We start from the raw sequence: 26,940 nt of genomic DNA, 5'->3' as shown, positions 1-26,940 counted from the left end.
CCCTTTATGCAAAAGTATCTTCGTGTAATTTTATCTTTGTGCACTCATGCAATCATGTCCCACGTGCAATTTTGTATGCTCGTGCAAGTTTGACAGCTACCCAAATTGAATACTTAATTTCATTAAGATGTTAGGCAAGCCAAAAATATTTTAATATTTTTAGTAGATTTACAAATATTTTTAAATGTCAAAATTTCAACTCACTTGAAAACAACAAGCTTATTTGTTTTATTTTTATTGAAATTCAGTAGCAATTTACTAATTGTTTTGTTTTATTAAAATTACCAGCCCTTCTTTAAAAGTATTATAAAATGAATAAATCGCGATTGGAGCTGCGCCAGCTGGTGAGCCAGTCAAGGAAGGAGGTTCGCAGCTTGAACACTCAGCTGCCGTACAAGTACATGTTGGTGGACAACAGTGAGAACAAAGTGAGGGTTCTCTCTCTGGGCATGATCAACGAGCAGTCGGAGAGGACGCTTTTGTACGCAGATGTTGATGCAAACAGCGTGTACAACAAGTACAAAGTTGTGGATTGGAAACCTGCTTTTGAAACTTCAAAGGTAATTTCAGTGTTTTTTAGTTTTAGTTGTCAAGTACTGTCAAAAGTTTGTCGTTATTAGACTATATAGTATTTTTTAACGTTTATAAATATTAAATAACTTAAAGAGTTAACTTTTTAATTTTTTTAAGCATTAATGCTTAAATGAGTTTTGTATTATTTTAACTAAACTTAGTTTAAAAAAGATAATAATTTCTGTTAAAAACTGGAGCTTAAAATTTTTACAAGTATTTTTACAAACAATTTTAAAATGTCTTCTAAGACTATTGTTTTAATAAGTAGGGGTAGGGAGTGCTTAGGTGATGTTTGCTGAACTTATGAGTACATATTATTCGGATGTGTTTTAGCTAAGTTATAAAGAATCTAAAATAAAAAATTCAAATAGCTTCCTAAAAAAATAATTTCAACCCCAAAAATTACATATTTTTTGATTTTTCAACTTAAACAGTAATAAAATTGATTATACATGTCCTAGACTTATACTTAATATCATGAATGAAAGCTTATAATTATAGGCATGAGTTACTTAGGTGTGTTATGATGTCATTTTTACACTAAATAAATTTTGTCTGTGAATTCGTACTTTTTTTTTATAAAAAGCAAACTCTTCTGCTGTTTTATTTTCAGTTTTTGATTTAGAATATAAAATGTAATAAGTCAGCTAGCAAGGAAGATATTACTGATGTCCTTTCAATTGCATGTTGATATACATATATATATGTAAAATACATTTTAAATGACTTTCCGTTATTATAAATTAGGATTATTGAGAGCACCTGTCTAAGAGTAAAAGATCTAGACTTTTATATCATAGAAAGTGCATGTAAATTTAGGGGTAGGGAGTACAGCACATTTTTTTGGTCATATTATAATATTCATTCAAGTCCAAATGATTTGGATGCGTTTTTGCTTCATTGATAAGAATCTGAAAAAAAATTCAAAAAGAAGAAGTATGTTGCCCAAAAAACTAATTTCTTCCCCAAAAATCACATACTTTTCAATTTTTTGACTTAAACAGTAATAAAATCACTTATACAAGTTCTAGAATTATAATTTATGTCTTTTATATTTTATTATGTTTTTTTAATGAAAGCTTATGCTAATTGACATATATTTTTTAATTGCTCTCGATGTATTATGACGTCATAATCACCCAAAATGTGCAAAATTTGTCGGTAAAATGTAGGGGTAGACCAAGTTTATTAAAATTACTGTAATTTTATTCTTTAAATACAAAGAGTTTTTATTTAATTGAACAATAATTATTTATCTGTATTATTTTAATTTATTCGAATTACTATTAGTCTAAATCTATAAAGTGTTGTACATTTATATAAACTAAAAATATAATTAATTTCTCAGTGAGTTTAATTTTTTTGTTTCTCCAACTTAAAAGCTTTTTATCAAATATTTTTGAATTTTAAACTTCTAGTATTTTATTGTTATTGTATTTACTAATATAATTGCTATATACAAGACTGACCACTTGCAAGGTGTAAACTTTTATCAATATAATATATAAAAGCTTATACCTTGCTAAGAGCTATATTATAAACATGAGTTTTACTAGGTATGGATTTAATATTAACTGTTATTTTATTTATTGTTAATTAATAAAAAATATCAATCTAAAACATATTCATAGTAGAAAGATATTATAAGAAATCTGAGTTGATAGTAGATGTGATTTACTCTTGGTAAAAAAGTATCATGTTGTTTTTAAGAACACCTTTTTTTCTTGGAATTGTTCCAAGTGAAATTTTTTAATGTAGTCAATTACTACTACTAACAAGTTTTGTTATACTTTGGTTTTTGATATAACACTTTACCAAATGCTTTGGTTCTTTTTGCCGTCGATATCTTTAGCATTTGTTGTATGCAAAAATCGAAAAAGATGCAAGATTGTGTTTCTGCATATTCAAAAGCCATCAACTTACATTGGTTTAAACATTTGGTGAAAAATATGTTAATTCAAAAACCAAAGTAAAACAAAACTTGTTGGTAGTAGTAATTGATTTAATTAAAAAAATTCACTTGGAGCTATTCAGAGAGAAGTCAAAAAAAAAAGGATGTCCCAAGAATCATTATGATACTATTTTAACAAAAGAGTAAATCACATCTACTATCAACTCAGATTTCTTATAATATCTTTCTACTATGAATATGTTTTAGATTAATATTTGTTTATTAATTAACAATAAATAAAATAGTAGTTATTATTAAATCCATACCTAGTAAAACTCATGTTTATAATATAGCTCTTAGCAAGGTATAAGCTTATATATATTATATTGATAAAAGTTTACACTTTGCTAAGTGGCCAGTCTTGTAAATAGCAATTATATAAGTAAATACAATAACAATAAACTGCTATGAGTTTAAAGTTTTAAAAGATCTTCACTAAGAAATTATATTTTTAGTTTATATAAATGTACAACACTTTATAAACTTTGAATAATAGTAATTTAAAAACATTAACATAAATAACGCTAAAAAAGCTTAATAAAGATGAATAATTATTGTTCAAACAAATGAAAACTCTTTGTATTTTTAGAATAAAATGAATTTTTTTTACATGCTTTTTTTACATGCTTCTTCTGTGATATAAAAGTCTAGATCTTTTACTCTTAGACAGGTGCTCTCAATAATCCTAATTTCTAATAACGGAAAGTCATTTTGTATGTATTTTATATATATAAACATGCAATTGAAAGGACATCAGTAATATCTTTCTCGCTAGCCTAACCCCAAACATTTTATACTCTAAATCAAAAAACTAAAAATAAAACAGCAGAAGAATTTGCTTTTTATTAAAAAAAGTACAAACTTACAGACAAAATTCGCAAATTTTGTGTAAAAATGACGTCAAAGCAATAAGAAATCAGTTGAAATGTCTTTAATTTATGCCTATAATTATAATCTTTCATTTAAAGTATAAATTATCAGTCTAGGATGTGTACAATCAATTTCAATTCTCTTTAACTTGAAAAATCGAATAATATGTGATTTTTGGGGTTAAAATTAGTTTTATGGGCAGCAACTTTTTTTTTGCAAAATTTGAATTTTTTATTTTAGATTTTTCTTAACTAAGCAAAAACACATCTGAAGCATATTTTCTCATAGGAATTTTACAATATGACCAAAAAAATGTGCTGTACTCCCTACCCCTAGAATAAGTTAAATTATACTATGATGCTGCTTTTTCTGTTAAGTAGAACTTGATTTTATTTTCGATTTAAGGCTAGATACATGATTAGTTTTGTTTATAAAATATATTTATGATATATTACAAGTCAATAGAATTATTAAGTAATGTTTACTACTTTAATCTACTGTCTTTTACAACTTAAGCATATTCACTCACTGTTTGAATTATAATAAAGTTGAGGTTTAAGAATATAAGTGTTTCTCAAAATTTGACATCTGTCTCTATTTTAAAAAGTCATCTGTAAACATCTAGTAATTATTAAACAAATAAATTACTTTTTATTTATTATTAAACAAACTAAGTTTTGTTTTTATACTTAATAAATTAAAACCTTTTATTACTCTTTAAAAATTACTGATTATGTTTTAGTTCATATTTAAAACAGTTTTTATTATACAAAAAAAAACAATTCAAACAGATAGCTCAACAAATCCGCAACACGAAAGGCCTTTCAAAAGAAGAGGAGCTGTTACGTGAACGCAAGCGTATGTCCCCCAGCGGCATCACCTCATGCCACGTGGATCACCACGGCAACAAGATCCTGTTCCTCGCTCACGGGTCGATATACACGCTGCCATTGGCCGATGTCGGAACGGTGAACAAAACTTATTGTTTTAGAACGCGGCAGATTTTGTTGGTATGAGGACATCTCGAATGTGTGTTCATATCAGTTTGCCGTGTTTCATTGCGGTTTTTATATAACATAAGGATGCTTTATGTGTGCTTTGTATTTAAATTTTATCTAATATCGGATAGTACTTTAACTCAAAATTATAACTAAAGAAAGTTAACCAATAAAAACATCATTAAAAATATCATTAATAGTTACTGTGATGTTTTTTGTTATTGAAATGGTACCTCCGTGCACAAATCAAGTAGCTTTATTAAGGTATTTTTAGCCATGACTTTATAAACTAACAGGTAAATTCAGTAACAATAACTCAAGTTTTTTCATAAATCCAAAGCCTTCTTTTATAAATATATGACGATTTTGCTATAATCGATTTATTGTCATTTAATTACGTTTAAGTTTTATGATAAGTCATTTTACATACATTTAAATTTTAAATTCTCAAATTAATAAACTGTTTTGTTGGAGTACAATTTCAAATATTTTATTATTTATAAATATTTTTTTATAATTTATTTGAATTTAAATATAATCTTTAACTGAAATTTAAAGTTATTTGAAGTCACTAAACTTATATTTTTATTGTATAAATTCATCTTTTAATCAAACAGGGTTGCCACTTTACCTGGAAAAACCTTGAAAAACCTGGAATTTGACAATTTAGGCTAAAATAACCTGGAAAAACCTGGAATTTGAGAAATTTTGAAAAAAAAACCTGGAAAAACCTGGAATTTTTTATAATTTTAACATTTTCTGTTGTAAAATTTTGATTTGACACAAAAAATCTATCATATAATTAAGATTTTTTGTCATCATTAAATTTTTTTTTTTATTAAAAAATACATTTAAAGTAACTTAAAAGTATCTTTTCAATATTTTTATACTATTTAACACAGTATCTTAAATAGAAACTAACTTGAAACTAAAAATAGACCCAAAAATGTGTACTTTTAAAAACCTTGAAGAAATTTGGAAAACCTGGAAAAAATTTGAAAAAACAAGTGGCAACCCTGAATCAAACAAATGTTTTAAAATATTTTATGAAATGTAAACGTTTGAAATTCAATGTTTTACAAAACTTAAAGCAATAAAAGTGTTGTTCAGATTTTTTCCCCAGTTTTAGACAACAACTAGTTCTACATATAGATATAAATATATACATAAAATATGTACATAAAACGCCGTTAGTCGGAATAAAGTTTTAACACAAGAAAATCTGTGGTATATATTCCGATAAGCTTAGCTAATCAGGATCTCCTGGATTAAAAGCCTTTTAATGTTACATCGTACATAAAATAAGGTTATTATTTAAACCTGAACACCTTCTACTGAGCCCACTTAAAAGGCTCTTAAATTATTTATTGGAAAAGTAAGATTTTAAAAATACTGGTACATATGTTTCATAAACTAGACGCCTTAATCATTAGCCAGTTAAATTTAAAATCTTTAACTTTTTAAGATTTTAAATTTAACTAGCTGATGATTAAGGCATCTAGTCTTATGAAACATATGTACTAGTATTTCTAAAATCTTACTTATCCAAAAAATTATAAATATATATATTAAAGGTTTTATAAAAAGATCTGGTTATAGTGCTCGACAAATTAAATTGGGGCTAAATATTTATCTAATTATATAAAAACTATAATTTATACAGTTGTTTCATACATGAAATATAAAATTTCATGTACTCCTCAGTAAGCTACAGTTTATTATAATAGTAAACAGAAATTTAGATTTAGAAAATTTTTATAATAATCGTGACGTCGTAATGATACAGTTTATTGTTCAGTTAGGTGAATTTAAAAATAATACGCTGTAGCTGTTAATTTATGCATTTTAGGAAAGTTTAGAAAGGTAATTTTAGAAAAATGTTTTAAGCTATTAGAAAAATATTTTTGGACTGTTGGAAAAGTGTTGTAAAATACTCGTGTTTGCCGCTTAAATTTTATTTTGTTCTAATATTTAGTTGGTGATAATTTTGTTAAAAAAGTATTTTTGATAATGAATACATATGTTTTGTCTTTCGCTTTTCTTGTTTAATGTTATGTTCTGTTAATCTGTTAGTAACACATCATTTGACGAAAGCCACCCATTCCATAAAATATTTAACCGAAATACAATTAAAATATCTTACAATTGTACAAATAATTTCAGAAGTAAAATAATAGTTCACAACAATAAAATATTAAACCAAAACAAAATAGACGATAAAAGCACCATAAAAGATAAACTTTGTAATTGCCGTAAAGAACCTTACCCTTAAAATAACGAATGCCTAGTGTCAAATATAATTTATAAAGCAACAGTAACATCAAATAAAACAACAAACCAGTATATAGGATCGACAGGAAATACCTTTAAACAAAGATACAGAAACCACAAATCATCATTCAACAATATTAACAAAAGACACACAACAGAACTAGCGAACTACATATGGAATTTAAAACATAACAATACAGACTACAAAATAAAATAGGAAATATTTAACTGGACAAAATCAAAATTCAATACTAAATTCGGCTGCAAACTTTGTAACTTAGAAAAAATAGAAATCGAAAAATCAGATAAGAACGTAACACTAAACAAGAAAAGCGAAAGACAAAACATATGTATCCTTTATCAAAAATACTTTTTTAACAAAATTTTCACCAACTAAATATTAAAACAAAATAAAATTTTAGCGGCAAACACGAGTATTTTATAACACTTTTCTAACAGTCCAAAAATATTTTTCTAATAGCTTAAAACATTTTTCTAAAATAACCTTTCTAAACTTTCCTAAAATCCATGAATTAACAACTACCAGCGTAGTATTTTCAAATTCAGATAATTGTACAATAAACTGTATCATTACTACGTCACAATTATTATAAAAATTTTCTAAATCAAATTTCTGTTTACTATTATAATAAACTGTAGCTTACTGAGGAGTACATGAAACTTTATATTTCATGTATGAAACAGCTGTATAAATTATAGTTTTTATATAATTAGATTAATATACATATATATAATTTATTGAAATTTTTAAAAATACTGGAACATATGTTTCATAAAAACAAAAAATATTGTCTTTAATCTTCAGCCAGTTTAAATTAAAAATAAAAAGCACTTTGGTACACAAAGATGCAAAAGTTTAAAAAAAACAACAACAATATGACGTAAGAATTGAACATTGTACAGTACAAAAATCGTAGTTTTATATATATATATATATATTTACTTATCAAAATAATAACTGGTTATAACTTGTCTTAGTTTTACAAAACACTTATTAAATTCTCAACTAATTTAATTTTTTGCACAACAGACAGCTGACAACGGGCCGGTGGAGGTTAGGTCGCGTTGCCAGGGAACGCGCATGGACGCCAAGGTGTCGCCCAGCAACCCGGACCTGGTGGCGTGGGTGAACAGGGGGGATTTGTGGGTGTCGAACCTGAAGTCGGGGGAGGAGTGCAAGCTGACGGACGTGGGTCACGAGCAGTGGAAAAAATTTGACAGGTTCGTTTTCTCATTAAGGTTTGAAATTGTCATTTATTTGAAAAGCAGACTTTTGAGATGTATTTAGTTCAGAGTGTTCAATGTCAAAATTTTTTGTCTGTAACATTTTCCATAAGAAATTTTTTTTTTGAGTTGACTTTAACTATAATTATAGGCATTGTTATATTTAACTAAATATATATGTACAGTAACCTCTCGCATCTTTACGCATTCGTGACGTTACGCACTCTCGTTTAGTTACGCATTTTAAAATTCTAAAAATTTCAAAAAATTATAATTTTAATTTTTCTTAATATTGCAAAAATTAAGTTAATTGTGATTGTATTTAAATCAATTAATATATCTTTAATACAATGCAAGACAAGTTTATTCTTATGTGGGCAAAGGTTAAATCAAAAAAAGTTGTAGCAACATAATCAATTTTTATTAAAAATATTTCTTAAATTTAATATATTTTTGTTCAAAAGAAGAAATCCATTACAGCACCAAATGCATATTTTTGTAACCACCACACCATTTCTTAATTGTAAAGAAATGCTTAACTATAAACCTGATTTGCTAAGCAGAATAGAATATAAATGTTAAGTATCAAATAAATCACATGTAAACAAAAAAAGATAACATATACTTATTATTAAAATTAGTGAAACTTTTTACAAGTATTATTATTTTGTATAAATTTAAATCTTCTTTTTTTAATATATGTATAGTTTTATCTTTTGTTTTCATGTTTTTAGTAAAGTAAACAAATGTTAAAAGTGAGAAATTCCCCAGTCTGCTTTTAACTAGAAGCAATATCAAAAAATAGTCATTATAGTAAGTATATTTAGTACCTCTCGTATCTTTACGATCTTTCGTGTCTTTACGCACTTTTTCTGTGGACACAATGTGCGTAAATAAGCGAGAGGTTGCTGTAATTATTAATAATCAATGTGTGCATTAAAACTTAACATTATGTCAAATTTTGCTTATGACTTTGTAAATTTTACATCCTCATGGCCTTTAGTGTATATAATCTTACTAAATCTATGTCAAAACAGTTTTGTGTCATTTTAATTGCATATTAATTATCAACTTTAATTTAAAAGCTATTAAAACTTCCAAGTATATATTTTCCTCTATATAAAAATGTTTCTAGTTTGAGCGTATGAAAACTGTAAATTCTTGATTAATTTGCAGGTACACGGGTTACTGGTGGCAACCGAATAAAGGCCGTGACGGGAGATACTGGATTATGTACGAAATTGTCGATGGGACGGGCGTCAGAACTGTTTCAATTCCTAACCACGTGCAAGACACGGTTGATGAGTACAAGTATCCCAAAGTGGGAGAAGTTGGTCAACACTTTGTTGATAAACATGACTATTTTTATCTGCTTAACTTATGCGAATTGATTAAGCTTTGAGATTTTAATCACAAGGTTTATTTATGCCTTAATAAAAATAAATTGTGATTGTTTTACCATTTAACTCTGACAACCAATATTTAGTTGAAACTTTTATTAAAGAAGAAATAAAGACTTGTAAATTTTATAATCAATTTAGAATTTATTTTAGTCTTATAGATTCTTTTATTTATAATTCTTAACATTTAAAGTTGCTTGACGAGATTTTAATGTTTTTTTTAGCAGTGAAGAAATATTTAAAAAATATTTTTAAGGTCAATGCAAAAGTGCAACTTGGAATGGCGGTGTTTGAAGTAGACGAAAATGGCAATTTTTTAAATAGCCGCCACCTCCCGATGTCCGAGATATTGGGAGATTATGAACCGGACATGGAATACATTGTGAGAGCCGGCTGGGTTCCGAGTGGGGCAGGTAGATCAATTTTCATTTGCAGTTTCACCAACAACTTCAGCAAAAAATATTTAAAATTTAATGTGCACCTTGTATTGTGACACAATATATTTATACTGCTATTTTTATTTATTATTTACAAATAAAACGGTTGTAAAAATTCAAAAAACTTAACCAATAAACTTTAAAACCACTGTCGCACTGTTTTTTAACTTAAAATAAAATTTTATAATATTTACAAAAACTATTTAAATTCAAACGTTAAGGAGTGTGGATTTGGATGATGGACCGGACGCAGAACACCGCCAAGATGTCGTACATCAAACTGCAATTTTTCTCCGAGCTACCGCGTCATAATCAGCAGATTGGAGAAAAATACTACAGGCTTTTATTCGAGGAACGCATGGAGACGTTGATTAACTCGCACGACTGCTATCACTTTCTCCAAACAGCCAATCACGGTGAGATCCAGCTCATATGGTCCAATGAGGAGAGCGGGTACAGGCACCTGTACCTGATGCGCTTCCTGGTGGATCAGTTGACCGACGATGGTCACGTGACGAAGGAGGTGCGCCAGCTGACGGAAGGAAACTGGGTTGTGTTGGATGAAGGTTTGTTTTTTTATTTATCACATGTTTTTATTATAAACAAATTATAATTGTAGATCTTATCTCATGTTTAAAGTTGATTAGTAGAGTTTTATTATCAGACGACTTTTTTTGTTAAGCTAAAAAAAACATTACTTTAACTTATATATAATTTTTATTAAAATCCCTTTATTTCAGAAGTAAAGGTTTTTTAGTATTAATTTTTGTAAATATTCACTTAAAAAAAAATTTAAAACAACAAATTTTTAAGAATTGTTTAAGTATTTTTTTTAAACGTCTTAGGTCCTTAGTTAATGAATAAACAGTGGTCGGCACGGTGTACACTGGTGCACACTAGTGTACATGAAATTTTTTTTAGGGTGCACGAGACTTTTTGGGTGCATGAAACTTACTTTGGGGTACATGAATTTTTTTTCTGCGAAAAAATTAAATTAAAGTTTAATTTTAAATTTTTTTACATTTAAGACATTTCAATCTCCTAGTTTGTACTCTCCTAGATCTATTCTTTTACATAATGTAAAAGTTCTTCCACCCTTAGCCGCCCAAAGAAAAACCGAAGTGAGCAAATCTTATAGATTCTTAAAACAAAATAAAACGGTTAGTACTCTATTAATGTTTAATTTTATTAACTCTTATTGTTCAAAAGCGTTTTGCTACATTAAAAATTACTATATTAATCAGCTTAATCAAGTGATATTTGACAAAAAATTAGTTAGGCAAAAGAAAATTTCGTTAATTTTTTGTGTCATTTTATTATTATTTCGTTATTTGTTCGTGGCAATACCTTTGTTAAACACAGATAGTAATCGCTAAATAAAAAATTATTAAGTTAACTTGACTAAATATTTAAATTCACCATTCAATAAAAAGTACCAAGACTACTGATTGTTAATTGGGGTAGTGGCAATTTTAGACCTGGGTGATACAAGTAAATATTGTTGTAAAAATAAGATCATCAATATTAAAAGTTTATTGAAATGGATAGGGTTAAGTGGTAAATTTAAAGTTAACGTGTAAAAATTAACTGGGTATTACCGAATTATTAGTAAAAAAACGATTAAAAGTCTATACATATTCTTAAACACTTGCGGCGCTAAAGAATGCAAATTGGGGTGCACAGAACTTTAATTTTTTGATTTAGGATTTACGGATTCGAAGTAGCGTACCGACCACTGAAATAAAGTATGTTGATTTAAGTGAACAGTAAAATATTCAAAGAAAGTATAAATTTTAATATTTGTAAAAACGTTTGTATGACAAATTTTACATCATCTGATTATTTTCTTGAGTTGACTGAATTTTATGTTTTGTTTTTTATAAAAAGTATCATTTAATTCATACAGAAAACTTATATTTAACTTATAGTAGAGTATAATGTCTATATATTTTTATACGTAACTTAATTTTTCCCACTATTTTCATGTTTAAAAACTAATAAAAATATTTTTTTTATAGATACTTTATTAAAAAACAAATGAAAGTTTTAAAACGTTTTGCCGCAAAATTTAATGTTCTAAACCGTTTTTTTTTCTTTTATTAAACTTCGTAGATACTTTGTTGTATATATATTTTATTAGTGTCAGTATAAACTTTCACAAGTAACATTTACTTGCAAATTTTCTTATATAAGTTTACTATTGTATGTTTTAAAAGCTTAGTCGTTTAATTTTTGGTAGTTCATTAAATTGCATCTATTTAAATAACTGGTTAAGTTACGTATATAACAGTTAATTACACTTTTATTTAATTCAGTTTTTGGGTTTAATAACATGAACGATAAAAGTTAAAAATAATAATTTTATTTAAAAAGAGTCTTTAAAGTGTTCGACTTTTATAAGTACAACAGATGCGTTTAAATATCTTCAAAAAAAAATTTTTTTTGAACTTCAAGATAAATTTAGCAAAAAATAAAAAAGTCTAAGTAAAAGTATCTGCATAACTATTAAGCGTTAAAAAAAAAAAATTAATTAAAATTCGTTATAAAAACCTCATATAAATATTACTAAATTGAATTTATCTATAAACTAGTTCAGCAACAAACTAGAAATAGTTTATAGTTTTAGTAATAATAATGGTTTAGTTGCATAAAACAAATGAAAATGAGTAACAATTAGAAAAATAATTAAGTAAGTCAATATAATTAGTTAATAGTATACAATACTTAAAGTTTTCATGTTCTAACCTAGTATTTTTGCATATCAGAAGGTTATGAATAAAAAAATGTTTTGTTGTAAAGCTCTGGTAAACCAGGGTAAAAGTACTATTTTTTATTTGTTTTTGCTTGTGATTTTTTATTCCAAATATAAATAATGCCAAATTTAAAACAAAAAATTCATAACTGTGCATCAGTTTTTTTAAATGAAGTTGAATTTATTATTAACAAATGATATGTAAATTGCTTCATGGAAACATAACTGTAAAAAGATAAATATTGTACCAAAAACACATATATGTTTTAAATATAATAAGTCAGTTCGTACTATTTTTATGTACTGTTTAAACATAAAAAGAAATGGAAAAAATTGAAATTTTTTAGAAATCCTTATACGAATAAAAAAAATATATTGTTCAAAATTTGATGTTTTAAAAACACCAACATACGTATTTTTTATTTCCTTCATAAACTATAATACTTTTTATGTTGTGACCCTTAAATTTTTTTAAGAACTTGAATTGTCCGAATTTGAATTGTCAGTAAAAAGGAAAAATTGAGTCTGTCTGGAATTCCTTAATAAATGAATTGAAAACATATTTGTTCAAAGTTTGATAGATTTTTGAATGATATGTTTTCTTTTTAAGAATGTTTGAATTAAAAATACTTCCAGTCTAATTGAATACAAATAAGTATAAAAATATAAATTAAACATTACAGAACTGCAAGTCGACGAGAAGAACAACTTGGTGTACTTCATGGCGACTAAAAACTCGGTGTTGCGTCACAAAATGTACCACGTCAACTACGTCGGCACACCCCGCGTCTCCGAGGTGACGTGCGACGAAAGGTACAGCCACATGGTGGTGATAGGGAGGGGGTTCAAGCACGCGGTGGTGCTTCAGGAGAACCAGGGCAGGGTTAAACCGAAACTCGCCAGGTTGAAGGATTCCAATCTCACTATCGTGGCCAACCTAATGAACAAGGTGATTTGGTTTATTTTTTAATTGCTAAGTTTGCAATAACTTAATTTGTTTATTTGTGGGTTAGTTGATTAAATTTTTCTTTAAATAACCTTTTTTTGTTAAAGGTAATAACTTTAACTAATAAATTATTATATCTAATGACAAATTCTTAATTACTAAAGGTTAAATAAATGAAATGCGGTTCAAATTGTTTTAACATTTAAAATTACAAAATTACGCAAAACCAACTGATCTGAGAAATTCGGTAAAAAGACATTAGTTTTGTTAAAGTTTTAGTTACAAAAATAAAGACAATTTTAGCAATCTAAAACTTTTATATTTACGTAAAAGTTTTATCTTGCACAAGTTATTGAACTTACCTTCTAAAAATTTTACATAATGATACTCAACTAAATGTGAATATATTTTATATTTTACTTTAAAAATATCGAGTGTTAGTGTTACTTTATACATTTTAAAATAAAAGTATTGTTTTTTAGTTACCAGAGGTAAAAATAAAGTTTGTTTCAACTATTTTGTTTCAAATTTATTATTTTTATTCAAGTGTTATAGCTTCTGTAGTTCAATAAACTCTTAATTAAATCTATATTAAGAATTTCGTTATTTAGTAAGTAGTAAAGAGCTATTTTTGAATTGAGACTATTTAAACATTTCGACTGAGAATAAGCAAGTATTAAAAACTAAATTTGTTTATTTAAACTTTAACATATAAAATCTTTTTTATTGAAAAAGTAAAGTCTAAATGTTTTTGATTTGATAGTCGAAATTACAAAAGATATTGAAACCACTAATTTAATTTGTTAACTTTTAACCACCATGAAATGGCTTTTGTTTGATTGTTCAAGCTTAGTTTTTAAATATTGATTAAAAGTAATTTTATTGGAGCTGTTAATAAATAACTTGAGTAAATTAGCATTGAGATGTTGTTGTTTTATTTGAAATTCTCTCAAAGTTATTATTATCTTAGTATGAGATACTAAAAGCTTTACAGTTTAATGATATATTCTTACTTAAAAATTCTTCACGTTTTTCTATTATTAAGTCCTTTTTCTAACTTATTAAATATAAATATAAAATAATATAAAATCAGTTTTACGTTTACTTATTTTTTTTTAATCTAATATTTTTTATGTTATGCATAACAGTTCTAAGAAATGAACATTTAAACAACTACTTAAAAAAATAACACTACTATTATAGATTGAAAAAAAAATTTTGTAAGAAGTTAAAAAAAAATCCTACTATACTGAAACTGATTTTCTGTTTTTTATTGTTTCTTATTAGTCTATCGAATTTTTAAAAGAAAATAGAAGTTCAATGGAATCAGAAGGCTATGAGGTTTCTCCGAGTTCCGAACAAAAAATATTCCGAACAAAACCTTCTAATAGTGATAAGAAAAAATCAAAGAATAAAGTAATTTATTTTTATTTTTTTCAAAAATAATATTTTTAGGAATATTTTTAATAAGTTTAACGTTTATAAATTATATTCTACCATTTTTATATTTTACAATAAATTTTATCTTACCAAACAGGCTAAAAACTAAATATTTTAAAATAAACATAATAATATAATAAACCTTTAAACAGTAAAGTAAAAGTTTTTTTTTTTCAAAAGGAGAAGTTTTACCTAACCACAAACCATATTGAATTTTTCAAGAACGACTTGATTCCGTTCTTAATGGAACAACCAGGATCCAAGGATTTCTTAGATTGTAAAAAAATTACAGTAAGCATAAATGTTTATCTGATTTTAACTGAAGATTTCTTATGTAAAAATATTTTATATAAAGAGTTGTTTGGACCTAAAACTAAATTAGTTTTCGTTTCATATAATTGTAAAACTATAAGTTAAGTGTTATTAAGTGTTTAAGAAAGTACATATTTTATTAAGACTTAAGTATATTAAACAATGTAAATTCTATTCCAATAGATTAATGAGTATTGAATTGGCATGTTATGTGTAGTTTAAGGTCATATAAAGTAATAAAGTAAATAAAAGTAAAACTATAACTGGTGTGACCAAAACTAAAGCCAAAAGATTATACAAATATCACTTAAACTAAAACTCTGGCCCGCGAAGATTTTGAAAACTTGAAATTAAGCCCGCGAGTACCAACTGCCTGCCGACCCCTGTTCTATACTTATGAATTAGATATTGTTTATAACTTAAGTGCTTTTTTTTTCTTAATATATATTTTTTAAATTTTTAGGGCTATTTGAGTATAATAAAGAATAAGAAACCAACGGATCTTAATAAAATAAAACTTAAAGTTGACCAAGGGTTTTACAACAACGGCGAAGAAATTAGTAAAGAACTTGATCGAATGTTCACTAAATGCCTCAAGTACAACCGGGTGACATATTTTTGTAATTACCTTTAAAAATAAAATAAGATAAACTTAAGATTAAAACTTTCGTTTTAAGAATTTTAAACAAATTAATGACACAACTTTTAATTCTGATCAGATTATAAAAGTTAAAATTTTTAACAGCCAAATTCTAATGTTTATCATAATATTGAGGAGCTACGAGGTAAATTTAGTGAAAAAATGAAAGAACTTTCCAGTTTTGAATATGTTTTCATCAAATCAGAAAAAACCCTAGTAAGAGCAACTGAATTAAAATACTTTTGTTATAAATTTTTTAGTAGAGGTTGTTTATAAAATACATTCACAAGTAGTAGAAACTGATTGTAATTTGTTTTAAGTTATTTTGAATGGATGTTATTTACAGATGGACATGAACACTGGTTTGGATAATTTGGGTAACACTTGTTACATGAATGCGACCATCCAAATGCTGTCTACAGTGCCTGAATTTTCGAAAGCTTTACAGAAGTGAGTTTGTGAAAATAAAGTTAGTAAGAAATATATGAAGCTTTAACATTTAAAGTTATTATTTAATCCTTGAAATAAAACCTACAAATTTTAATTATATATTCTTCACTCATCTTTTTATGTACATTGATGATATACTTACCTGCATAGCAAATAAATTAAATAAAAACAACAACATAACCCAAAGTTTGAATAATAATTTGTAGAATAATTGCTTAATGTCGCACCAAAATATTACTCAAACCTTCAACTAAATATATAGCTAGTTAAAGTTAAGTTACAAAGTTTGTTCAAAAGTTTTATTGCAGCATCAACGTGTCGCAAGGAAGGCAGCAGGACCAGCTGGGCAAGGACAAGGACCAGCTGGGCAAGGACAAGGACCAGCTGGGCAAGGACAAGCTGGGCAGCTCGATCGCTGTCGCGCTGGGCGGAATCATGAAAACGTTGCAGGAGAAGAAGCAAGCCACGTTTAACCCGTTCCTCTTCCTCCAACTCATCTACAGCAAGTTTCCCAGGTTCGCCGAGAAAAACGAACGGGGAATTCCCATGCAGCAGGTTGGAATGAATGATGATTTAATTAGAGAAAATATTGAAATTGTTGTTTTGTTTAGTAATGCTGAGTAGTATTTATTTTAAAGTAATCGTGAGTACATTTATACAATTTTTTATGCCAGTCCAAGTAGGTATGATAGTAAAGGCTTTAAGACTATATTATTTTGATATTTAAATTTAATTTTTAGAAAATAAATTTGAATTGTTCAACTGCTTCTTAATACATGTTTGTTTACACACTGTTTTTGATAACTAAGAATATATTTTAAAACAATTTTTATATATAGAAGGTGTTATCTGTATAATTTTATAAATCGTTAGATACGGTGACTATTAAAAAACTCAGTTTACACCGAAATTTTGTTAACAGAATATTTGTTCTCTTTTTACTTAAAAACATTTATACCTTATTAATAAGTTTTGATAAATTTTGTTTTTAATTTTTTACTAACATATCTTAAGAACAAAAACAAAAAATTTTGCTCAAGTCATAAGTATTTTCAGATCCACCATTGTTTTTGCTGATTTAAAGATAATTATGAAAATGTATTAAAGATATTAAACTCTGGGTTATTTCAATATTAATTCCTTGATGGTAACTAAAAATTCCATTCCAAACATATGCTTTATATATTAAAACACTCAGTAAAAGTTAATATATTTAAAAGTTTTATTGTTAGTTTACCTTATTAAATAATTTGTACATCAAGTTCTTAGCTATAAAAAACTTTTAAAAAGTTTATTTTTATACTATACAGTGTTGCCACTTTACCTGGAAAAACCTTGAAAAATCTGGAATTTGACAATTTAGGCAAAAAAACCTGGATAAACCTGGAATTTGAGAAGTTTTGAGAAAAACCTGGAATTTCGAACAAAAATCACTAAAAATACCTGGAAAAACCGAGAATTTTAACAATTTTCAGTAGTAAAAATTTGATTTGACTCAAAAGTTCTTTCAGATAAATAAACAAATTTTTCATCATCAAAAAGTTTTTTTAGTAAAAAACATATATAAAGTAGCTCTACATTATCTTTTAAAGTTTTTGTATTATTTAACGCAGTTTATTACCTTAAACTTAATTTTAAATTAAAAATAGACCAAAAAATGTGTACTTTTAAAAACCTGGAAGAAATTTGGAAAACCTGGAAAATTTTTTGTAAAAACGAGTGGCAACCCTGACTATATGAGTAGGTATACTTATCATTTCCTTCTGTTAGTATATTTCTTTTAGTTATATTTGTACTTCCCAAGTCATCTAAAATAAGTTCGGAAAAATAAATGCTTATGTCTCGTTAGTTTCAAAAAAAAAACATAAACACATTTTTTCATTAAACTACTAAAAACTTGTTAAATCTAGACGAGATTTTTCATGTCTAGATTGTTTCTAGTGGTTAAGGCCTTACTTGTTATCATTGCACTATGTCTATTTATTAATATGAATGTTTTTTTATTTCTGTAAAATCTTTTTTTTACTAATTTAAATCTAAGACTAATACTACGTGAAATAGTTTATAAAAATTATAAACATGCTTCTAAGGCTGAAACCAATATTGATTATAGTTGAAAATATCAGTTTGTAAATTGTATTATTTTATGTTTAAATGATAGTTATATAAAGTGTGACCGTAAGTAGTTTAATTAATAAAAAAACTTCATTTACTTTAGGATGCCAATGAGTTTTTTGGTGAAATTTTGGGAATCTGTCAAAACAGCTTGCCTTCAAACGACTCTCGCAACAATCTGGTGGAGCAATTTTTCGGAATTGAATACGCCAACACGTTTGTTGATTGTCATTGTTTTGTAGCGTTTAGGTTGTAATATATTTTGTAACCTTATGAGATAATATTCTCTAAAATGAACGTTAACTTTCATCTATTGTATTTTTAGTTTGATTAGTGAAAAAAAGTTTTTTGAAAATAAGTAAATAAATTTTGCATGACTATTCAAACCACAACAATCCAAACTCCTTATAAATTTTAAAGCAACAGCATCTTTAAAAGTTACATAAATTAAAAGAAAATTAAATAATCGGATAAAACAGTGTAGAATTTACAAAAAAACACTGGTTGAAAAAAAATTTCATATATATTAAAAAAAGTAATATTTTAATACTTTTAATAACTTCTTTTACCATTATCTCAAAATTTAAACTAAAAAAAAAAGAACAGTCCTATAAGTTTAGTAAAAGATTATGGCATTAATGAAAGTAAAGAAAAAAAAAAGAGATGTTTTATGACAACTATTTTTTTCTTAAATGCTTTAGTTTGAATACTAAGAGTTTAAATTATCGTATACCCAAAAATAAATGCTAACTAGCTAGATTACCATTTAAAAGTATATAAACTATTAATAAACTATCAATTTAAACTAGTATAAAATATAGCATGAAATGCATGGATGAAGGAGCGAAAGACGAAGCCGCGACCCACGGCGTGGAAAATTCACTTCAGCTCAACTGTTTCATTAATCAAGAGGTTTTATTAGAAATCATTATTGTACAACTGGTTCATTTATTAGAAATTGAATTCATTGCTAGTTGTAGCTTTATACTTACTACCTTATACTTTTGATGTTCTGCTAAAAATTTTAAGGCACAATACTGAAAACAATAGTTTTAAATAGTATTTATATTATAATGTTTGTTTCAGGTTAAATGTCTCATGACCGGAGTCAAGTCGAAACTCAAAGAAGAGTTAGAAAAAAATTCTCCCACGCTTGGAAGAAATGCTAAATATGAAAAAACTGTTAGTTTTTTAAGATTAAAAAAAGCAATATTTTGGTTGTGATCTTTTTAGTTTTTTAAGCTTATGGTTTTTTGTTATTGAAAGCTTTATACTTTTTGATTTTTTTATGTTTAACAGCTTGTAACTGTAAATATTTCAGAGCAAAATAAATCGACTCCCAGGGTATCTCTGCGTTCAAATGGTGAGATTCTTCTATGAAGAAAAAGAATCAGTCATCGCAAAAATACTTAAAGTTAGTCTTGCTTGTTTTTAAAGCTATAGCTTGGAAATTACAGATGTTTTTAATTCAATTTGTAATAGTTAATCATCTAGATGTAAAATTTTATTTTAAACAAGTTATAATTACAACTTATTATTCTATAAGGAAACTTCCTATGTTGTTGTTACCAACCGTTGCGTTTTAAAAAGTACTTAGTAATTGTAAAGAAATGTTTATAATGGTAAATAATAATAACAAAATAAACATTTTAATAATAGGATGTGAAATTTTAATTGTAAAGTAATTGTAAAGAAATTTTTATAATTGTAAATAATAATCATATTAATTTATCAGGACGTGAAATTTCCGATGAGCTTTGACGCGTACGAGCTGTGCACCACCGAACTGCAGAACAGGCTGAAGCCGCAGCGGGAAAAATTCGAGGCGGTGGAAGAAGCGAAAGCCGAAGCGGCGCTCTCCGGGAACAAGAAGCCAAGTGTGAAGGATGCGAACGTGAAGAAGGAGGTTCTGGATTACGAAAATTACTCTTTTGACAACGGTGAGAGTTGATTGTTGACTTTAATACTTGTTCAGTGTTATCAAGTTTTAACAAGTAAAAAGAGTAGCATGACTGTCATAAAGAAAATATATTGTAAATTGCGAAGCACTATTGTAATACATATGCGTCATCATTAATAGTGCATGTATAATAATATAGTGCAATAAAAGTATGTTATTATGTTTCATTACTAAAGTACTAAGTTTTTTGTTATGCTAGCAGGTTGTTATACACAAACTTAACAACCATGTTATTATATATGATTATTATTAATTTTATGTAATTATATTTTGTAAAGCTATTAGTTTATTTTATAAACTATATTTTATATAATTATTCAGATGTCGGATCGAGCAACAGCGGATATTACGAACTTCAAGCAATCATAACCCACCAGGGAAGATCATCGTCCAGCGGACATTATGTTGGCTGGCTCCGTGTTCAAGAAGGTAAAATAACAGCGAGTTTTAAATGCTTCTTACCACAATCTAAAAATAATACGTTAGTTATGCGTAAACAGAATTACAGGCAAAAGTTATACAATTGAATGTAACAAATTAAACAGTGTTCTTTCTTTATTACACTGACACATGTTTCTGTGTGCAAACGGGTTAACTTAATTCAACGGAGCTCTGTAAAAAATTATTACTGTAAAATAAGAATTAAAGCTAAAGTAGCTGTATATTTTCGATAAACATATATATATATAAAATATAATATGTAATTTATTGAAATGACGATTTTAAAAAAGATTGTCTTTAATCTTCAGCCAGTTCAAATTTAAAATAAAAATCACTTTGGTAAACAAAGATGCAAAAGTTTACAAAAAAACAAAAACAATATGACGTAAGACTTGAACATTGTACATTACAAATATCCAGTACAAAAATCGATCTACTATCTAACTAATCAAACAACTAAAATTAACGAAAACAACAGCTAATTGACTATAAAATACTTCAAAATTTGTTAATTGTTCCAGTATTTTTAAAATCGTCATTTCAATAAATTATTTAAAAGCCCTTCAAGTGGGTTCAGTAGAAGGTGTTCAAGTTTGAATATTAACCTTATTATATATATATATATATATATATATATATATATATATATACCTACTTTAGCTTCTATTTTTTTCTTACAGTATTTATTTTCAAAAAAAAAATCCCTTACAAAAAAAACATCCAATAAATGATAGTTTGTGTTTAAACTCTCACACAACAGACGACTGGGTGAAATGTGATGACGACGATGTGACGGCTGTATCAAGCGAGGAAGTGTTGAAATTGTCGGGAGGTGGTGACTGGCACATCGCCTACATTCTGCTGTACGGGCCCAAGAGGATGAGCAAGAAGGATGCCAAGCTCATACAGGACAAGATGAACCAGGACGCAGCCAATCAGGTCGCCGGGGACGCCGTTTCCATGGATACCAACTAAAAAACAATTGAATGTTTGAATGCATCTAAATTTTTATAAGTTCTCAAACAACTATATGATTTATAATTTTTATACATCTTATTCACAGTCTAATAGTAATTGTTTTGTTAACTGTTTTTTAGTTTCTTGTAAAGAGAACTTTATGTTGATAAACAGGTTGTTTCTGACCAAAGTAAAGTTTAAGTATTTTATATATGCTGTTTTTAGAAGCTACTATTTATTAGAAATAATTATACTATTGTTTTTTTCAATAAAAAATGCAAATGTTTTTCATAGCTGTTTTATTTATACAAGTATTTAAAATATAGTTTTGTAAATAAGTTCACTACCTAATTTAAGACAATCATAAACATAAAAAAACATAAAAGTTAAAATAGTAATTAAGAGTCTAAATATATTATTAAACCATCTTTCGTTTATTCTTTATTCATTACTATGTACATTAATGTTCTCCATAATTATTTTCTGTCTTTAAAACTTGTTATTGTTTATTTTCCTTTTTATGGATCATGCAAAATAGTTTGAGCCCTAGTATCAAAAACCCTAGTATCATGTTATTATTATAATGTATTAGATTATATACTAAAGTTTGTATCATAAGTCATTTGATGGGTTCTGTGGAAACTATCCATAAAAGTTTTTCTAACCTTAAAAAAACTATTAAAAAAACGGAAAAAATTGGTCACTGTATATAACATTAAAATAAAAGTAAAATTTTAGCTTCTTTTTACAAAATATTTTTGGAAAACTTTGTATAAACATCTGATTAAAACTCTTTTTGATAAATATTTTACAAGTAAAAAACCCAAGTTTATACAAGTAAAATAATTGTACTGTATATACTTTAAAACTTAACTTCTGTATAGGTTCAATTAGTAAAGTAGGTTGACTTACAAAATCATCATTTAACTAAGAAACCGCTGCGAACTTATTTAAGTGAATAGGTTTTTTGATACTATTTATTAACTGGTGAATTATGTATTTTTTTGAAAATAGCAACTTTACAATTTGTTGCAAATTTTATTGTAAATCTACTTATAAGAATATGATCTACCTCTGTATTTAAAAAAATTTTCACTAAAAAAATTTGCAGAATATGTGTCTACCAGTGTAAAATTTACAAATAAAACTGTCTTATGTTGCTATTAATGTATTATCATGATATTTTTACATATTTTAAAAAACCAAGGTATCAAGTGTTAGGCCATAAGTTTTTTAAATGTAAATTATAGTTCGTTTAAAACTAATATTTTGAATTAAAAGGTGGGGAATTTTAACACTAAATTGTTTTAGAATGCTTAGTTTGTAGTTACCTATTGCTATTGGGTTAATTTAGACAATTTTTATATATGAAAAGTTTTTCTAAAATCAGTCCAGGACAAGTTAGTTGTTATGTGATTCTTAAAACAGTTTTATAATTTTTGCGTGTTAAAGGTACTTTTTAGTTATTGTCTTCAGTAAACTAAAAGTACTTAAGAAACTCCAAAAACTTTATACTAAAAGCACTGCTTCACTTCTAACATAATAAAAACTTCAAAGAAAAGATATTAAAATTTGTTCCGGGAACGACAAAAATGTATTATAAAGAATTAAAAGCATAATTGATCTCACTTAAAATGTAGCAACACCATGCAAAGACTATTTACATATGAAATGTTAACATTTTCAACGGTTAACAAACTAAGTCAAAATTGAAAGTATTTTGAAACGTTACAAAACTAATTCTACCAACATATATCCTTTATTTATTTAAAAACCTATTAACGATTAAAGAATAAATTTGATTTTCAAATGTTGTTTTGAAAAACTAACTTTAAAAATATGTTACTTAACGACTAATAAGAGGTCAACTGAAGATATATAAGTCTTTAATATTTAATAGTCTTCAATTTATTTTTATAAAAAAAATGCAAATGCTTTCTAAACTTTTCATACAAACTTTTTATAAAAAAAATTAATACTGAACAGGTTAAGAATGCAAAAATTAAAAGCGATATAATTATATCTAGTTAGCATTGTCGAAATATATTTTGTAAAATATAAATATAGATCTCATTTAACATAGGAATCAAAGAATATTTTCATAATTTTTGTTCAATACTCAGCAAGTTACTGCTTAAGGTATAAAATTTTTCTTATCTTTAGAGTTTATTATTTACAACGTTTATAAACTACTTTATGTTAATAATTAGAAGCACAAAAAAAATTTATTCCCTATTTGGTTTTAATCTTCTTTAATGCATTAGAATCTGAAGGAGACAAAGAAAATAATCTATAAAAATTATAAGTTATGATGCCTTTATAAGTAAAACTTTTTTTTTAATTTTAAACGATTTTAGCAGTTAATTACAACATGTTAAGAATTACAACAAAAATAAATATATTTTCTTTTATGCTTTACTATAGTTTTTACTGTGTAAGCTTAAATGTATTTTTGATCACTACAATTAAAAATTCTAAGCTACAAACCTAAATGAAAACGTTTATATGAGTAAAACTCAGCATAAAAACAAACAAATACAGAAACAAAAAATGTCTATTAACATAAAAGACATTCTAATATACAAAACAAACGATTTACAGTAAATTCTTTATGTAAAAAAAGTAAAATATGTTTGTTTTTTAAAATAAGCAACTTCATACAAAGGTTTGGCATGTATTACATAAAAAAATGTATAACAATATACTTTTTGATTATAAAAAACTACATGTTTTATTAATGGTTAAAGAACGATTCAACATAGAAACCATTACTTTATTTAGTCTTACTTATTCACATTAAAACATTTTAAGGGTGAAAAACACACTTTTAAGGTATATTAAGTGAAATATGTGATCTTTTATTTATTATCATGGACTTTATAAGAAATATACGGAAGTTCGAGGGTTTTCGAGCTCTAATTTTCAAGTTTAACAAGTTATTTTTAGATAACTGGTATCTAATTAATGGAGAATTTATCCGTTTGAGTCACATATTTGCCTTAAAGTTTACATACAAGATCGTTTTATAAACTTTTCAATTTAATTTGTTTTGAAATTTGGCATCCTAACGGTAATTAGAAAAACTTGAAGTGTCGTTAGTTCTATAGTCATGTAACCAACTAAATTAAACCTGCACCTTTGATGACTAAATAATTTGAAATGTTGATTAAACGTTGAAACTTGAATGAGTTCTGACCAAGTTTTGTTCTTGGTCCTTAATGAAAATGTTTAGTTTGATAAAACTTATAATAGTTTTGGTCACTAAACAAGACTAGAATTTTGTTTAAAATAGTGGCATAAACACTTTTTGTCTTTAATTTTAAAATTTTTACTAGATAATAGCAGGAAAACTGATAGTTTAAAACTCAGGAAAATTGATCTTTTAAACCTGTAGTACACTGATAACTTTTTTCTCGCAATGCTTGTACACAAAATTTGCTTGTACATAAATTAAAACAAACAACTGATACAATTCTAACTATTGTGTAAATATTTTTATATTTACGTTTTTAATATGTTTACAACTTTTAATTTAATAAGTTCTTTTTAAATTTATAATCTTAATTAAACGTTGAAAATTAACGACTTTATTTTGCTGAAAATAGAGTTGAAACCTTATTTTATAATTTTTGTTGCACACTTTTTTAAAGAAGTTGTACGATCTATTTTATAGATTGAATAGTTAGTAAAATTCCAATAAAGAAAACTATCAAAAATATGAAAAGTTGAAAAGCTTCGATTAACAGATAGCAGACCAATAATTTTTATTAAGAAAAGTGCAGTTCTAAAGGTTTATTTTATTAGTTACTAGAAAATATAACTATTTATAATTTTTTGAGACTTTTTTTCAAGTTATAATGTGTTTTTTTTCAAGCACTTAATTTTTAGCTTTGTTGATCAGTAATTGAGATATTTTAAAATAAGATTTTCTAAATTCCATACTTATTTAGTCTTTAAAACTACCAAAGGGTTTTTCATATTGACAAAGTTTAGATTTTTTTAGTTTATTTTATATGGGTAAAAACGATATAACTTATTACTTAAACCTAAAGTACTTAAGTTGAAAAATGAGTAGTTTTTCTGCAGGCCTATGGAATACCACGCGTTGCTACTAGATTCTACTACGACTACGACAGCTAAATAAATTATGTTTTTTTTTTTTCGAGTTAAAGTTTATTAGATTGTTCCGATAGTCCATAGAAAAAGTGGGACATTTTTCTTTTTTTTATCTTACAATATACTTCCAAAAAACCTTTAAATTTTCGATTTTTGTTTTAAATTTTTCAAAAATTAGCTTTAATAGTTAGTGTATTTACTTTTCAGGTTAACTTAATCATTTTCAAGGTATAGGCTATTTTTGCTCCGTTCAGTATTGGTCTTTAATTAGAGTATCCTTGCTTTGTAAAAAAAAGTACTAAATTTTAGTTCACTTACTAATAACGATATATCTACTCAATCATAAAAAAAAACTTACTTTAATATTTTGCTAAATATAATACGAGAACCAAGAAAAATTTATAGACCCTTTTGTGGTTTCTTGGTTCTCGCACTATGTTTAAAAAAAGATTGAAATGAGCTTTTTTTATTTTTGAAATGTTTAACAAAAGTGTTTAAAGTAACTAGTGTATTTGAGTTCTTTTTTATTTTTTAATGTGCAAAAAGACGTTAATTAAAGACATAAACTGAAAAAACGAAAACTCTTAAAATAACAAAACCACTTTACTAATAGTTGTTTTATCTTTCAAAAAGTTGTTATTAAAACCAGATTCAAAAACATAAACAGTATCTCAAAAAATTTAAATTTAAGTAAATAAATTATTACTACAGCATAAAAAAGTTATCATAAAAAGCATAAAAATTTACCAAATGAAACAAAAATTTTAGTTTATTCAAAGAAAGGTTTAGATTTAACTTTCTAAGTGCTGTAGTAATAATTTATTTACTGAAACTATTATTACTATAATTTTATTAAAGTTAAAATAACACGAAGATCAGTTTTTACTAAACTATCAGTGTAATTTAAAGTCATGATGTTTTATAAAATGTAAAACAGTATTGATACTTTTAGGGCTTATCGGTTCAATAAAAATTAATACTCTATTTATTTAAAAGTGAAATCCTTACAGACTTTTAATAACAAGTTACGATTTTATTTTCTCACTGACAACTTTGGGAAAACAAG

The 26,940-nt window shown here is 26.2% G+C and overlaps 2 protein-coding genes across 2 annotated transcripts; both read left to right on the top strand.

The window, feature by feature from the left end:
* The first annotated feature begins 311 nt into the window (after positions 1 to 311).
* On the top strand, positions 312 to 13,467 carry LOC145842819 (dipeptidyl peptidase 8-like). The gene is made up of 7 exons (XM_082950299.1): positions 312 to 560; positions 4,186 to 4,362; positions 7,715 to 7,905; positions 9,085 to 9,238; positions 9,565 to 9,721; positions 9,967 to 10,311; positions 13,181 to 13,467. The coding sequence occupies exons 1-7, from the start codon at positions 312 to 314 to the stop codon at positions 13,465 to 13,467; spliced, it is 1,560 nt and encodes a 519-aa protein (XP_082806425.1).
* Positions 13,468 to 15,997: 2,530 nt separating this feature from the next.
* On the top strand, positions 15,998 to 21,776 carry LOC145842818 (ubiquitin carboxyl-terminal hydrolase 14-like). The gene is made up of 10 exons (XM_082950297.1): positions 15,998 to 16,051; positions 16,182 to 16,285; positions 16,594 to 16,840; positions 18,504 to 18,616; positions 19,222 to 19,312; positions 19,487 to 19,582; positions 19,722 to 19,814; positions 20,136 to 20,340; positions 20,682 to 20,789; positions 21,562 to 21,776. The coding sequence occupies exons 1-10, from the start codon at positions 15,998 to 16,000 to the stop codon at positions 21,774 to 21,776; spliced, it is 1,326 nt and encodes a 441-aa protein (XP_082806423.1).
* Positions 21,777 to 26,940: the final 5,164 nt, after the last annotated feature.

This window comes from Thalia democratica, chromosome 8 (genome assembly GCF_965202585.1).
Source record: "Thalia democratica chromosome 8, ktThaDemo2.hap1.1, whole genome shotgun sequence".
Lineage (NCBI taxonomy): Eukaryota > Metazoa > Chordata > Thaliacea > Salpida > Salpidae > Thalia > Thalia democratica.
Note: the sequence above shows the minus strand (reverse complement) of the source record. Positions and strands in the feature narration are given on the sequence as shown.

Coding starts and splice junctions, on each gene's coding strand:
- LOC145842819 (XM_082950299.1), top strand. CDS start 312: ATGAATAAATCGCGATTGGAGCTGCGCCAGCTGGTGAGCCAGTCAAGG. Junction 7,906..9,084: donor CAGTGGAAAAAATTTGACAG/GTTCGTTTTCTC, acceptor ATTAATTTGCAG/GTACACGGGTTACTGGTGGC. Junction 10,312..13,180: donor CTGGGTTGTGTTGGATGAAG/GTTTGTTTTTTT, acceptor TAAACATTACAG/AACTGCAAGTCGACGAGAAG.
- LOC145842818 (XM_082950297.1), top strand. CDS start 15,998: ATGAAAGAACTTTCCAGTTTTGAATATGTTTTCATCAAATCAGAAAAA. Junction 16,286..16,593: donor TTTTCGAAAGCTTTACAGAA/GTGAGTTTGTGA, acceptor GTTTTATTGCAG/CATCAACGTGTCGCAAGGAA. Junction 19,583..19,721: donor ATGCTAAATATGAAAAAACT/GTTAGTTTTTTA, acceptor TAAATATTTCAG/AGCAAAATAAATCGACTCCC.